This window comes from Lichenostomus cassidix, chromosome 3, assembly GCF_008360975.1.
Source record: "Lichenostomus cassidix isolate B80296 chromosome 3, HeHo_3.0, whole genome shotgun sequence".
NCBI classification, from domain to species: Eukaryota; Metazoa; Chordata; class Aves; order Passeriformes; family Meliphagidae; genus Lichenostomus; species Lichenostomus cassidix.
Window position 1 is genome coordinate 44153056 of NC_139483.1, and position 14679 is coordinate 44167734.

The following is a 14679-nucleotide window of genomic DNA, read 5'->3' on the forward strand; positions in this document are numbered from 1 at the left end:
TTGTTTCCGCAGCACGATATTATCAAAGATTTAAGAAACAAATTTGCCAGCCTCGGCGAGAACTCTCTGGTAACAGCATAAATGTCTGTGTTGGTTTGCTTTTGAGTTAAAGGTTTCTTTTTCATTCATTTGAACATATTTCTCTTTTTTACCTCTTCTTTTTTAATTTATTACTCATACCCTCTATTTAGCAAGCCTTCATTTTTTAAACCTCTTCCATCTTCCAATGTATTTTTTCCGTAACTTGGATGGAAAGTTTATGGCAGCAAAGCTGTCATTCTGGCTACTTCTGCTGCAGCTGTTCCTGCTTTTAGGTCATACATGTTTTGGGCGTTGTGTTTTTGGACATGATACTAACTGATTGTGTCATGTTCCTTTTGAGTAAGCTTTTTACCACGCCATCTGATGGACTCGCTGTCATAGGGCTCTATGCAACTTCCATTTTGCAACTTATACTGCTTAGTCATCCTCAATTCTCCAGCAAACTTCAATTAACCTGATGAAAGTTCAAACTCATCTGGAATTAACTGTGCCTTTATGTTTGCTCTTTATGCTCTTCTTTATGTTTTCGGTAGTAGTTTAAATTATGAAAAACAAACTTCACCATTGCTCAAGCAACGCCATGCAGTATTGTTTGTTGCCGCTAGAGAATACAAAATATAAAAGCACAGTGTATTCTATCAAATATTCTGTTAGTAGGGTGGGCAATCCATATTGTAATATAATATGTTTTGAAAAAAATTCTGAGATGCTTCTGTTACTCTGGTATTTAGCAACAACTTGCAACTCAAGAGCCACATACTGAGCAGTATGAAGTTATGGTCACACTATAGAAGATTATTAAGAGTGAATAAGATTATTATGAACTGTTGCACAAAAACATGGCACAAAAGTGCAAGTTTGATACATGCAGTGCATAGATACAATGAACATGGGCTTTGAACTAACCTGATGATTTACAATTGAGATGACTCTTTCCAGATAAACTGCTAAAAGCATATTTAAGAAAAATACCGAGTGGAGATTATTTATTTAATTACCTGTTAATTATTTGTTCAGTAGCATCGTATGTATTAAAATGGTCCATGATGTTGCCATAGAGCCCATATACTAAGAGAAAACCAAAAACCTTTGGAGGATTGATAGTAACTGAAGTCAAATCTTAAATGACTGGAATTTTTATTCAGGAAAAAGAAATGGAAAAGCAAAAACTTCTGTATCAACAAGCCAGACTGCATGATCGGGGTGCTGCTGAGATGGTTCTGCAGACAATCAGTGCAAGCAAAGGTAAGGTTTTGGTGTGTAGATTAAATTTTAAACCTTATTTCTAATGAACTTTGAAGTGATTTTATTTCTTATGGGGCAAAACATGCATATATTTGGTTCTAAAGCTTGCTTTCAAAATGAACTTGAAATTTCAAAAATTGACAGCTAATCCAGGAAAGTACAATGATTAATTTTCATGAGACTATTTTTTCTTTTGTAGTTATAATTAATTTTTCTAGTGCTGATTTAGAGGAGATGCGAAGTGCTTCATAGCATTAGCATCATAAAATGACGAAATGGCCCTCAAATTCTGGAATGTGTACAGTTCTGAAATAGGTGTAGTCTTTAGTCCTTTCATTATTCCCCACTCTGCAAATATCTGCTTTATTGGTGTACTTAGATAAAACATTTCAAAAGTATAAATGATGCTTCTGTCCCTTGGAAACCATCTTACTTTAAGGTTTTATGCTTTCTTTTTTTTTTTTTTTGTGATTTGTTTCCACAGTAGCGATGTTTTAAACATTCCTGATTACAAATTTTGTTTACTATAGCTAAATGCTTGGATCACTGTCATTTTCTGAAAAAAACAGAAGAAAGCATCTAGATTGTCATGCAGAATTGACACATTGTTAAATATGAAAGCTAGCTTATGATTGTGAGCCCTTAAATCAATTTTTGGATGCTGTAGCAATTGAAACATCATTTATATTCATTGAACTCAGTTCTTCCTGCCTTATATCTTGCTGCTTCTGTGTATTGTGTATACATTACGCTATGTCTATCGGTACTTTCGAAGATACTGTCACACTGGAGATCATGAAGGAAAATAGGTTGGTTTTGCAAGTCATTGAATGGATGAATTAATAAAAAATTCTTAATTTTACATATGATCCAAAAATATATTTTAAAATATTTTTCAAGGTGAGATGGGGCCAATGGTTGCAGCTACCCTAAAGCTAGGAATTGCCATCTTAAATGGAGGAAATTCTACTGTTCAACAGGTAAGGTACCAGTTTCTTTCCATGCGTTCTAGTCAGTATAGATCTTTAAACCATGGTCATTACTACTGTAGCAGTGCATTACATAGTCTGACTATTTGTCACACACTGTCAATCCTCTTACTCTCATTCCCAGAATAGAACAATATACAAAAGCACCTTGTTTGGTGGGTGTTCCTTATATATTTACAAGGCTAAAAAAAAAATTCATTTTGCATTTCAGGCGCAAGGGGGAAATTTTATGATATCATTGATTTCTACAGGAATTTTTTGAGAGGTGGGGCTTTCTTGGCAGATTGCCATTGTCCTGTAGCCTGTAGAGCAAAATTGCTGATGCCAGTCTTCACCAAAAAGAATGATAGAAACAAGACTTCAGAAGTCCTTAGCTTATGCAATGCAGAGTCTTGTTGATAAAAGCAGAGAACTCAAGCCTGATTAACTAATCTACCATAAGACAATTTGGTGATCAGTGGACAAGTCTGATATATTAAAAGAATTCTGCAAGGCTGAAGAGAAGAGACTGATACAGGGTACATTCAGTGTTCTGAACTAGCTGAGGATTCCTGAGTTGAGAAGGGTTTATACCTGCCATTAACAAAGTATTGTTAATGGCAATTTGAAACATACAGACAACTGGGAACAATTAAGGTCCCAAGTGAAGCATCTGAATGCAACCAAAATAATATTATTTTCAGGAGCTGCCATTACCAGGAATTGACCTGAAAGACTACAAGTTGTGCAGAAACTATCTGCTTGAACCACTGCCACTTGTCTGTAATGTCATAAGTTGGGAAAATCATGAAAATTTGTACATAATAATATAATTTGAATGTGTAATCCTACAATCTATTTTTAAAAATTATTTGTTAAAGTTGAAATGAATCAAAATGCAGGAAACACTTATTGGTATTGTTACGTTGATACAAATGCTGCTAGTCTAAATTACATACTTATAAAATGATCAGTAATACAGTTAAAATTCTATTTTTTTTCAGTTGCCTCATTTCTATCTGTTTTCTCTGGTGCTATGCTCAACTTTCCAATTTTCCTTTAGGTCTTAAGATCAACTCTTCAGTCTTCCTTGGGAAGAATGATGTGGGTGGGGGGAGAGTTACAGCAGTGGTTTTGAAAAGTCAGTATCATCATCCTCCTTTGGAGTTCTTTGCTTTGATTGGTATAATGTTGTTGATTGGGGTATTTTTCTGTAATCTTGGGTCTACTTGTGAAGCACGGAATGACTCCACAAATCAGAAAGTTATGAAGTAGGTATGTGTTTATTCCAGCTGGGCTGCATGGGGGGTAGCCCCTCCAAAGGCATGCACACCGTCAGCAGCACTTCACTAGGTTTATATTAGGTTGCAGATTACATATGCATAAAGTTAGACAAAGCCCCTCTGCATATTCAATACCTATCCCCGCTTCATATTATAATGAGTTCAAAGTTCATTTAAATCTGCCCGTGCAAGCGCAGTGTCTCAGATTAATTGTGGGCAGGGGTCCCAAATGATGGATGACGGCGTAATCAACGGTCTTACGATGAGCTGTTCACCCTGTTCCCTTGCACATGCTCCCTTGATTCTTGGTCCTAGTCCAAGCCTGAGAGCCAGCTTGTACCAGTTCTGGGGTCCAAGGGCGGGATGCTTGGTTACACTTGGTGGTTTCTCTCAATTATTTGGCTCTCTTCTCTCCATCCTCCCTGATACCAGGTAGGCACAAGTTCATTAAGGGAGTAATAAATGGTTTACAGCAGGCATATCCTAGTAAATCATTATCCAATCTCTGGCTCTCTAAATCAGTTCAAGAATATTATTATTATTATCCAACTTCTAGTTCTTTTAAATTAATAATTTCTATTTTACCCTGAATCACTTGGGTTTACACTGCTATGTTTTGTGAGCACTTTCTGCTTATTTGATCTCCATTTTGGAGGTTACTTATTATCCACTTTTCCTATTATTTTTGCTATTTTCAAAACCTGTTTTACTTCATTCACAACATGAATTCTTGTAACTTTCCTGCTAAGGTTGACCTTTAAGCATTGTGGCTTTTCCTCCCAACTGAGGACTCTGGTATCATCCTGTATCTTTACTCAACAAGACATTGTGTTCTGCAATCAGAGTTCACTCCACTGAATAAACTCTTGTTATTGCCATCTGTTTTCAGATAGTTATTACACACTATAAGAAAGCAAAAACAAATTTAAAAATACACTCAAATTACTACTTGCTGGCTTTTGTACCTAAAATAATTCAAAACAAATGGAGGTTTTGAAAAGCCCAGTCTGGTGCGGAAACAGTAGTGTTAGTACAAATTTTCAGCCTGGTAGTGGCAAGATTGCATTTACATTAAGTACTAAATTCTTCTAGTTCTGTTGACTTTTGTTACTGTCTTTATTTTCCATGCTTTAGGAAGGTGTATCCAAAATGGATGACCTTTTCTATAAAATACACGAGCATTAAATGTTCTTTTTGGTTTTGATATCTGGATTTTTCTCTGCAAGACTCTTATCTAATTTTTAAATATTAGAGGTATTCCAAACACCAACATCACTAACAGAATAGAATCCATATAATCTTAAATTACCTAGATAAACACAGAATATTGATATTAATTCTCTGTGTAAATTTGTGTTTGCTGCAGAAAATGCTTGACTACCTCAAGGATAAAAAGGATGTGGGGTTCTTTCAGAGCCTTGCTGGCCTTATGCAGTCCTGTAGGTAAGAAAGTATCGACTTGAAAAATGTATTATTTTGCATTTATATTTTATTCCATGGGATTTATAGTTCTGGAAAGATCCTCCATGCAGTTTTTGCAAGCAGCACTTGAGGATTGTCGTGTGCCAGATTCGGGGTAAAGGACAGGGTGGTGCTCATGGTGTGAAAATCTTTGTGATATGGATCTAGCTCTGTATGAGAGCTCTTTTTGAAAATGTTTATGAAATTTGTGTCAACCTGAGAGCTGGCAGAAAACAACTCCAGAGTTAAGAGCATTCCTCAGAAGCAAATTCTTTACTCTGCAGGTATCTAGTAATCCTGCAGAGATCAGATTAATTATCAATCTTAAGTAATCATAAAGATTTTGGGAAAACCCAGCTTTGTTAAAAGGATTCATAGGACTTTTTAGACATCAGAAAAAGGAATGGAATAGCATGTTTTCATAAACTGTGGTGATACTATGACTTTTTTGTCCATTCATGCTTATTTACAATTTATGTTGATTTCATATATAAAAAATGTCTTTAAATGTTTTATATTCCTAAGAATTAACCGTATCAATAAATAATTATTAATTAATAAACATAAAACATCTCAATAAACATAAACATATTAATAAACATAAAACATAGGACTAAAAGGGCTTCCTGGATCAGGTAATCCAGTCTTCTTGTTATGTCCAGGGTACCATGTTATGTTCTTTTGTCTTAATGCTGTCTGTGGCCAAGTTTCATTTTGAAATTAGTGAGGTTTCTTGCCAGCAGAGGTGCTGTTGTAGTTCTGTGTTCATCTGACTTTCATAACCATTTTCACTTATGAACAAAAATTGTCCCTGGCCAGCTGACACACAAAGCCCTTGAAAGGCAGAGCTTCACAGTTCACAAATGAAATATGTAAGGTATATGTTCCTTAAATCTGGTTAGTAGAATATATATTCCCTTTTGACAGCTTCAGTTTTTCAGAATCTGGAGGGACAGATACACTAAGTGGAACTAATAATTACAGTTTCTTAATGGACCTTGCTGCTTGGCATGAACTGGTCTATAGTACAAAAGTAGTCAATAACTTGGCTTCTTTGTAACATCTAAAAAATGAGTATGTATATCGTAAATGCATACATTCCCCTTTTTTTGGTCAGTCATAAAGAGCTGAATTCTGGGGTCAGTTTCAGGGCAAAAGTAGGTTAAGCCTGTTGAGTTGTTTTGTAATCTGTCAACAGACACATCTATCAAGTCAGTGAGATGTATCTACTTGACTCTAGTATGATTGTAAACTTAAATGACATCACAGATCCTTTTCAACTTTCACAAAATTAAATATTGCGTATATTTAATTAATCACAGGACAAATGTAACTTTTCTCGCTGCAGTGTTCTTGACCTAAATGCGTTTGAACGTCAGAACAAAGCAGAAGGCCTTGGCATGGTGACTGAAGAGGGATCAGGTACTATTGATTCAACAGAAGTTATCCATGAACATTTCTCTTTCACACTTTGCAGAAGCAAGCTGAATTTTAAAGAACCCAAGGAGGTTTAGGTTAGGTATAAAGAGCAGGTTCTTCACCCAGAGGGTGATTGAGCACTGGAACAGATTCCCCTGGGAAGTAGTCACAGCACCACTCTGACAGAGCTCAAGCAGTGTTTGGACAGCACTCTCAGGCACATGGGGGGATTTTGGGGTATACTGTGCAGGGCCAGCATTTAGAATTTGGAGACACTTGTGGATCTCTTCCAACTCTGGATATTTTCTGATTCTATGAACCCTATAAATATATATTTAGAGGCTGAAGCTAGAACAGGATTCCTAAAAGTGGTTTGTATATGATTGGCATACCTAAGCCCATCCTTGTCAACAGTAAATCATTAGCATGTGTTGAATTTCAGAATGGTCTCAGGGGACTCTTTCTCATCATTCTGCAGAAGTGAAGACATTACATGTAAAATTGAAAACATATCCTAGTTATAAACAGCAGTGTTTATGCACGTAAAATATTTCAGAAATTCCCAACCAGTTTTAGCACAAAATAAAATTAAAAGTTCCCACCTGATTTCTTAGACTGAAAATGACACAATTTACTTAAGCCATAAGTTAAATATAAGAGATGGAGGGAAATCTGTCTGCTGGGAGGAAAAAGGTCTGGGAAAGCTTTTTCTTTGAAGTAACTTTTTTCTGTTTGTCTTTGGGGAAATATTGCAAAATTTTCCCTCTACTTTTGACTTTGAACCAATTTGGCTGTTCACCCTTGGTGTTGTCAAGTTCACTGTCAGTTTCTTTCTTCTGTTTGACAGTAAGTTCTGCTACTCTTACTGTAATTGTCTGGAACCATTAAGTTCATTCTTATATACTTAATAGAGCTACCAAAGCACATTTTCTTCCCCTATTTTCAAAATTTTTTACAGTGAATTTTTATGTTTAAATCCTACAGTGACCTAACCTTTTAATGTGTTTTTATCTTAAAAACAAGGTAAAAAAGCTTGACTGTATAATCCCTATTGCATTTGAGGGATCATAATTCATACCAGCAACACTGCATATATCATTGTCTTTTGTGCCTGTAGGTCTTTTATGCGGCCTATTTCTTTAATATTCAACTGCTTAAATAATGTTTTTTCTTTAACATTTATTTGAATGACTTCAAGGCCAGTCAAAAATTCTGCTTCTCCAAAAGTGCTCCCACAGATTAAATTGCAGATTAAATCTTTCTAGATTTATATGAGTAAACAAAAAAGTGAACCCATACAGATAAAATTCAGTTACAAGATTGTGAATTGAGCACTGGTGCAGCAATCTGGCATATAAATTTTGGCCATTACTCCCATGTTTTACTGAAGATTATTCTGCACCATGTTTTGTTCCTTTGGACAATGTTTCTACTATTACATTACTAAACTTACTCATAATGGATTTTGAAAGGGACTTTCAAGATATTGGCTCATTATTCTTTTGACTGCTGTCTCTGTTTCTAGAAATGAATTATCTTGCATGCAGGTATAAATAAATCTTAAAATGCTGCATAATTGACTCTACTAATGATAAGAGTGTTTTTGTGCTTCCTCATATGAGGGACTTTTTTTCATTTTCTCTTTATTTGATCTTTCTCTTTTAGTACAGAACTAATTTTGGCAAAACCAATACAAACTATACTTTGTATTTGCTAAACAAATTCTCACCTTTTTTTTCTTTTCCCTGTTTCTTTTTCTTTGAACTAATTGTCCTGTCCTCCCTTCCTCAGTCATCACTCATGAGCGTGGTAATTATTGAAAACGACTGCCTATTCCTTATTTATTCCTTATTTTCTCTGCTCTTCGCTTTGTGTCAGCACTGTAGAGCTCCTGAATATCATTAGATTTTTTGTTCCTGTTAAGATTGCTAAACTAGTGTGATTTTCTTATTATTATTACAGTTGTTCATTCTTAAATTCTTGGTTTACATGTGAAATCTCCCCAGTTTGCTCTTCCTCTCTTTCTCAGGATTTGCACAGTGACTGACACAGTAGATGTAAGAGCAACAAGCTTTTTTATACTTTTCTTTCCTGTTCTTTTTAATTTTTTTTTCATTTTAGTGAGCCCAGTATTTGTGGTGGATGAATGTTAAAAGGAAAAATAATAAAATATACATACACAAAGCCTTGTGCTATAGTCCTCCTGTAGCCTTTTTGTTGTGTATTGAATGTGGCTTTATTGCTGCATTGATTTGTGTAAGCACAGGAAATCAGTGGTGGATCCAGTGAGGATTTGAGGGTGGTTAGCAAGGAGAGGACTTGCCACTGGCTAGGTTTATCTAATGCAGTCAGGAGTTGATACAAGAAAGAGGTGATGTGTGGCTAATTTGGGGAAATCTGTCCTGTTTTCAAGTGATTCTTTCTTATTCTGAAAGTTGCTTGATGTGTTATAGTTGCTACACCTCAAAGGTTCCTTACTTCGAGGAAGACCTTTGTAGGGGCAGTTGCCGTGAGGTGTTCATGTCACCATGTGAAAAGTAAATTTAAAATACAAAATGTGCATACAAGTCAGCAGAAACAATAAACTCAAACACAGCAGATGTCTTTTCATTAGCCAAATGCTGGGGAGGCGGATGATCTGGTGTTTTATTTGTTTTCTCAGTGGAAATTTTCTATTTGGCAGATTAACAAAATTCTACACAGTGATTAGGATAATTTTTTTGTTTGTTTTCTTTGCTACTGAGTGGCAGCAGTGTCAAGATACAGTAATCATTGTGTCAAAGATTTCTTGGCACAAAAGAATATTTGCTAACACCATATTTTCTTACATATTTATATCTAGATACTGAGAATTCAAGACAATAGAAAAAGCAAATCCAGACAAAAAATGGCTGTAATTTTCCTTTTCAAGGTTACCTTATTGTTGATAATATACTACATCAAATAATAATACTCTTTTTATATTATGAAGCACACCTTTTTCCATTCATTGAAAAGCAGTTTATGTAAGAGCTCTACAAGTACTAGTATTAATACCTGACAGCATTATGAAAGCCAAGCCAGTGTGTCTGTGGGTAAACTCCTGTAGTGAACAGTTTCAAAGTATCCTAGATTTTATAGGATATCTGAGCTCTTACGTCTGCAATCCTCTGAATAATCATATGTAAATACTACAAAGGAAGTAGCAAAGATGAGAAAGATTTTCTCCCATGTTGCTTTTTTTTGGTTTTTTTTTTTTTGAGAAAGATGCTTAGTTTTAGAGTAATTAATTACTCTGCAATTAAAGATAATTTTGTGGATTCCCAAGGAAGTGATGGGATGTAAAATGTGTATTTTAGCCTGTTTCTCATGTCATGTGAATTGGCTGCAGAAGCACATTCATGAGTAATTGTCACTGAGTTTGCAACCTATAAGCCTGAAACTATTATTCCTGAAGTCAAAGAAAAACTGTTGAAACTTACGGGAATAAAGTCAATGTGCAGTGTTTTTTTCTGGTCCCATGTCAACCTTAGCAATAGATAGAAAGCCCTGTATTGAGTCAACATGGATGTGAAATTTATTGCTCTATTCCAGTTGTTTCTTTGTGCTGTCCACTTCGTAAGTGCCTTGTCCTGATATTCCTCTGACTGGTACTACCTTCCCTTTCCAAACCCTGGAACCCCCACTGGTAACAACATTGATGGTTCTTTAGCAAATGTGTTTCTTACTTGTTTTTGTGGCGTACTCAATGTTGTTTCTTCTGTATGTATTCTGTTTTGATTGTTCTGTTTCCTTTTCCAAAAAGGGGGGTTCAAAATCATAGACATGTAAAGATACTTACTATTTTGCAGTAGCTTTTTCATTTAACACTCATACTTCTTGCCATTTCACTGTGAGTCACAAAAATCTTGAAAGTGCAATGTTTTTCTCCTTTGGAGAAACATGTTTTACTTATCATATGAAGTACAAAATTTAAGATGTTACGTTTACACTTAGATTATTTTACTTTTTTCTCCCTTTTTCAGGAAAGCTCTGTTTTAATTTTCAGTCTTTTAATATTGTTTCATGAATTTCTCTGTAAGTTCACAGAAGGCATATTTTAATAAAATAAAATTTCAGAGTGAGATTTGATCTGACAGTAGCTCTTAAAGGACTTTTACCAGTCTGAGTGAGAGTAGTACACATGTGATATAATAACTAGCTGTACTGTGGGTTCACAACAGGGCTATTTTCAGCCATTCATAATGTGGACTCAATCAATATGCTTTTGGCCTTCACCAACCTAGTCACACTTAAAGTGGATCCTTAAATTCTGTGTGATCCACTGTAGCTTACATTGGAGAGGTTTTTTTACACCTTGTTAAAACTGGATTTGAATCAGTTTTTTGCATTTAAAAGGGAACTTGAATAACTTCAGAGAATTTCACTCAGTGACAAAACAAGTGCATTTAATACTTGAATTAGATTGCTGAGAAGTCAAAGGCATGCAGCACTCACGATCCCACCCAATACTGTCTGGACCTTGTGATAAGAATAAATTCACTTGTTTTATCATGGGAGAGATTTGCTCTTTCTTAACAGTCATCAAAAAGGAGCCCTGTTTCCTTTTGAAAGCTGCAAGTATTTTTATATTTCTGTAATATGTACTATCAAACCCTTGTTTCTGAGTAGCAATAGAAGTCAGATCTTTTCCACTGAGGATTTAAAAAATAAAATTGAGAAACAGGGAGAGAATTACTGAACTTTGACACATGCACTTTCAATGAAAAAGCCCCATGTATTTAATTTTTCATTGGATTTTATTTTCATTTCCTATACGATTCCTCTGTTCCTGTATATCACAAACACAAACTGCCAGTTTTGCAAAAGCTACAGGCTTAAAGCATTTGTGTGTACACCCATATCATTTACATACAGCATGAGCAATGGCAGCATTTTAACATGTAAGCAAATATTGGCCAGAATATGTCTCATACCAACGGAAATTAAAGAATATTTAATAGTAACAACCTAAATCATACGATATGTAGTGTGTATGTTTGTAAGTACACTATCTTTCAAAATCTTTGTGTGAGCTGGCATGAATTTGTGTGCACAGCAGCAAAGGTTGCTCTCACGGATTTTAGAGAAAGAAATGGATCTCCACTTCTCTTCTCTAGTTGCCAGTGAGGCACCACTTGCAGTCAGTAACTGAAATCTGAAAATTAAAATTCCTGTCAATACCAATGTTTGTTCTGGTCTGATTTTGATCAGGTGTAAAAATTGAAAAACAGGATATTGTAAATCTTAGTGTAGTCAGATGGTTTGAAACAGGGTTTTGTTGCTTTGTTTGGAAATATATAAAAATATTGCTAAAAGGAACAGCCCTTTCAGCTTTTGTACAATGATGTACCTAAACACCATCTGATTTTGAAGAATTTTGCAATAACTTGTGTTCATGTTGTGATTTACTTACAGTAGAGCTAATTAAAAGAACCTTACATGCCCTTCCAGTGTTAAAAGTGGAATTTATTTAGTAAAAATTCCTGAACTCCAGTAAGCGTACTAAGAGCCAGGCTCTGTAAAACATTTTGACTTGAGACCTGTTTTCCTTCTGGTTCTGGAATATCTTACATCTTAAGAAGGCAAGAAAAATAGAGGTCAAAAATATTAAACTGTAACTTGCTCTGTAATCTTATTCATACAAATGGCTTTGATTCATTGATGCCTTAATATGCAAGAAATTGATGGTTAGGCCTTTCACAGGCTTGATTTTTCCAAGCAAGTTTCCTGGTGAAGTTCTTTCTGAAATCACTGCCATCTCAGCAGTCAAGTTACATATATTACATGTGTGATACAGGCTTCACCAAATCTTTGGCTTCCTGTTATCCTTATTTTTGCATCTAGTTCAACAACGCATGTGCCTCCATATGTAGCTTTAAGCATGACAGGAGTTCAGTTAAATTGAAAAGAAGAAAGCAATTAATCCTGAGAAAAATTCTGTACTGTGGCCTTTGGCCAGCAGCATATGAAACTACCTTGCAGGGCTGAACCTGCATGTAGTGTTGAATAATACACTTTTACGTGCGCAGCCACCTCCTTTTGCCTTCTTGGGCATATATTGCATGCATACCTTATTCAGGACTGACAGAAACAGTCATTGGTTTTTAATTGTTTAATTAGGGTTTTTGAAAGGGTTTTCAGTCTTTTATATTATTTGACTCGTTCTTGGAGAATTGGGTACTGTGACTGCCCTACATTCATGTCTAGTCAGGAGGAAAAATATCTTTCCCTGTGTTACAAGAAATTATGTTGACATATACCTTAGTGATATATGCTCTTAATACCAAAAATTGTCTTGGTGGCAACAGAAAAGTGTGAAATTTTGTACTTTAAAATATTCATGTTAGTTTTCAGAATGGTTTTTCTTCCTATTCCTGATATACTGAAGTTTCTCACTTTGAAATTCACAGTCTGTGGACTGATAAATCCATTAGCTTGAAATTATAATTGCTCATGACTTTATGTAAAGTTAAACTTCTGATCATGTTTATTTAAATTCCAAACTGTACTAAATACTGTTTACAAACCAGCAAGCTATTATGAAGAAAATTAACTTGATCATAGCCAAATCCAGTGCATAAAGTTATAATCTAATCATAATAATGTAGTAATCTGTAAATGTGGTTGTTATAATTAGAATTATCTACCAATAGAACAGTATGGAAATAATTGCTGATTTAATTAATGTAGCTACAAACTTTTTTTTATAAATTTTGATTTTAATACCTTTACTCACTCTTCTGGTCTCTTGTTCACCCACTAAAGATGCTGTTTTAGTAGAGCCTAAATTATCTCCTCTCAAAGAAAAATTCTTCCAAACTCTTTTACACTTTGGTTTCATTTTTATATCCTTCCTTTTGTTGTTTACAAATAGTGCTTGGTATATATTCAAATTATGTATATTCTTAAAAAGTAGAAATTTTTGTGACTTCCATCTTTGCATACATACTCAAAATACTTTCCCAAGTTTCTATATGGGAATTTTCTTATTGTTTTAACACCTATGGTGTTGTCCTCCTGTGTCATTTTATAAGCTGTTCTACATTTTCCTCAATTGTGATTGTTTTCCTGAGTGAATGGTTATTTCTCCTCTTCACATGTCCCTGTACAAAGTTAACTGTATGTATTGATGTACTTGAAATAATGACGTGTTGAGGGGTTTTTAGTATACTGTTTCCTGTGTTTGTGGGGGTGGGGGGGGCAACCAAACCAGTTTGGAGCTTAATTCATTTGGATATTAGTTGTTTACCAAACATGCACTGAAGGGCCTAATTCAGTAAAGCATTTTGGCATTTGTTCTTAGTTCTTTATAAATTTATTGCTTTATTTTGTCAAAGGAGACAACTTCCAACCAGCAGCAGATAGGTACTAAATCCTCCAATATTTCAGCCTAAATGGTTCTTGAGGATGCACATAGCTGTAAATTTCATGGGTTATTTTAGAATATTTTAAGATTTAATAGTTGATTTGAGGAGTGACTTTCACAAGCATTTGATTAAATATTGTTCCTTATTTTAAGTACCTTCTTTTGTGATGTATGGGAGCCAAACTGATCCAACCCTAACCTTTGTCTGTGACACAGCATCCATGCCCAGTAAAGTCAAACAAGAATGTAAATTGGGGATTATTTGTAAAATGTTGCCAAGCTCATGCTGCCATATTTATAAATCATAAGTTACATTTTGTAATTTATTTTTTTTCTTTATGACCAAATAACTATCTGCCAAGCACAAGTCATAGGTGCTTCAGATAGACTGGTGGTTATAAATTTGCGCTCCCCTCCTCTCTTCCTTAGTATTAATCATGGAGATCTTCTTCAGGGGTTGTGGGGTGTTACTTGGCAGACTGTGATAACCTGCTTCCATCTGGCCTTTCTGCAGGAGAAAAGGTGATGCAGGATGATGAATTCACCTGTGACCTCTTCCGCTTCCTTCAGTTGCTTTGTGAAGGACACAATTCAGGTTTGTGGGCAGGCTGCCAGCCAGTGAAGGCAAGGTGATGGTAACTGACCATGAAAGCTCTTAATTGTTGAAGGTTTGGCAGCTTTCATAAAGTGTTATGAAAGTTGGAGTAGCTGCTAGACTGTACATGAAGGGAAAATCTTTAAGTGGAATTAAATTGCCAGTTTTTTTAGGAGCCTTAACTTTGTAGGTAAGATGATGGTTTCCAAAATGATGAGTTTTGGATTATAACCTACTAGGAAAATCAAATTTACATAGGAAAATGTACATGGTTTATAA

General features: G+C 35.1%; 1 protein-coding gene across 12 annotated transcripts in view; it reads left to right on the forward strand.

The window, feature by feature from the left end:
* Window positions 1–14679, forward strand: part of RYR2 (ryanodine receptor 2) — a 383225-nt gene that overhangs the window by 331626 nt on the left and 36920 nt on the right. For all 12 annotated transcript variants that reach the window (XM_085055535.1, XM_085055538.1, XM_085055530.1 and 9 more), the window contains 5 exons: window positions 1188–1287; window positions 2188–2267; window positions 4905–4981; window positions 6348–6421; window positions 14320–14400. In XM_085055535.1, the coding sequence (XP_084911661.1) occupies window positions 1188–1287; window positions 2188–2267; window positions 4905–4981; window positions 6348–6421; window positions 14320–14400 (412 nt within the window). The remainder of the gene's footprint in view (window positions 1–1187; window positions 1288–2187; window positions 2268–4904; window positions 4982–6347; window positions 6422–14319; window positions 14401–14679) is intronic.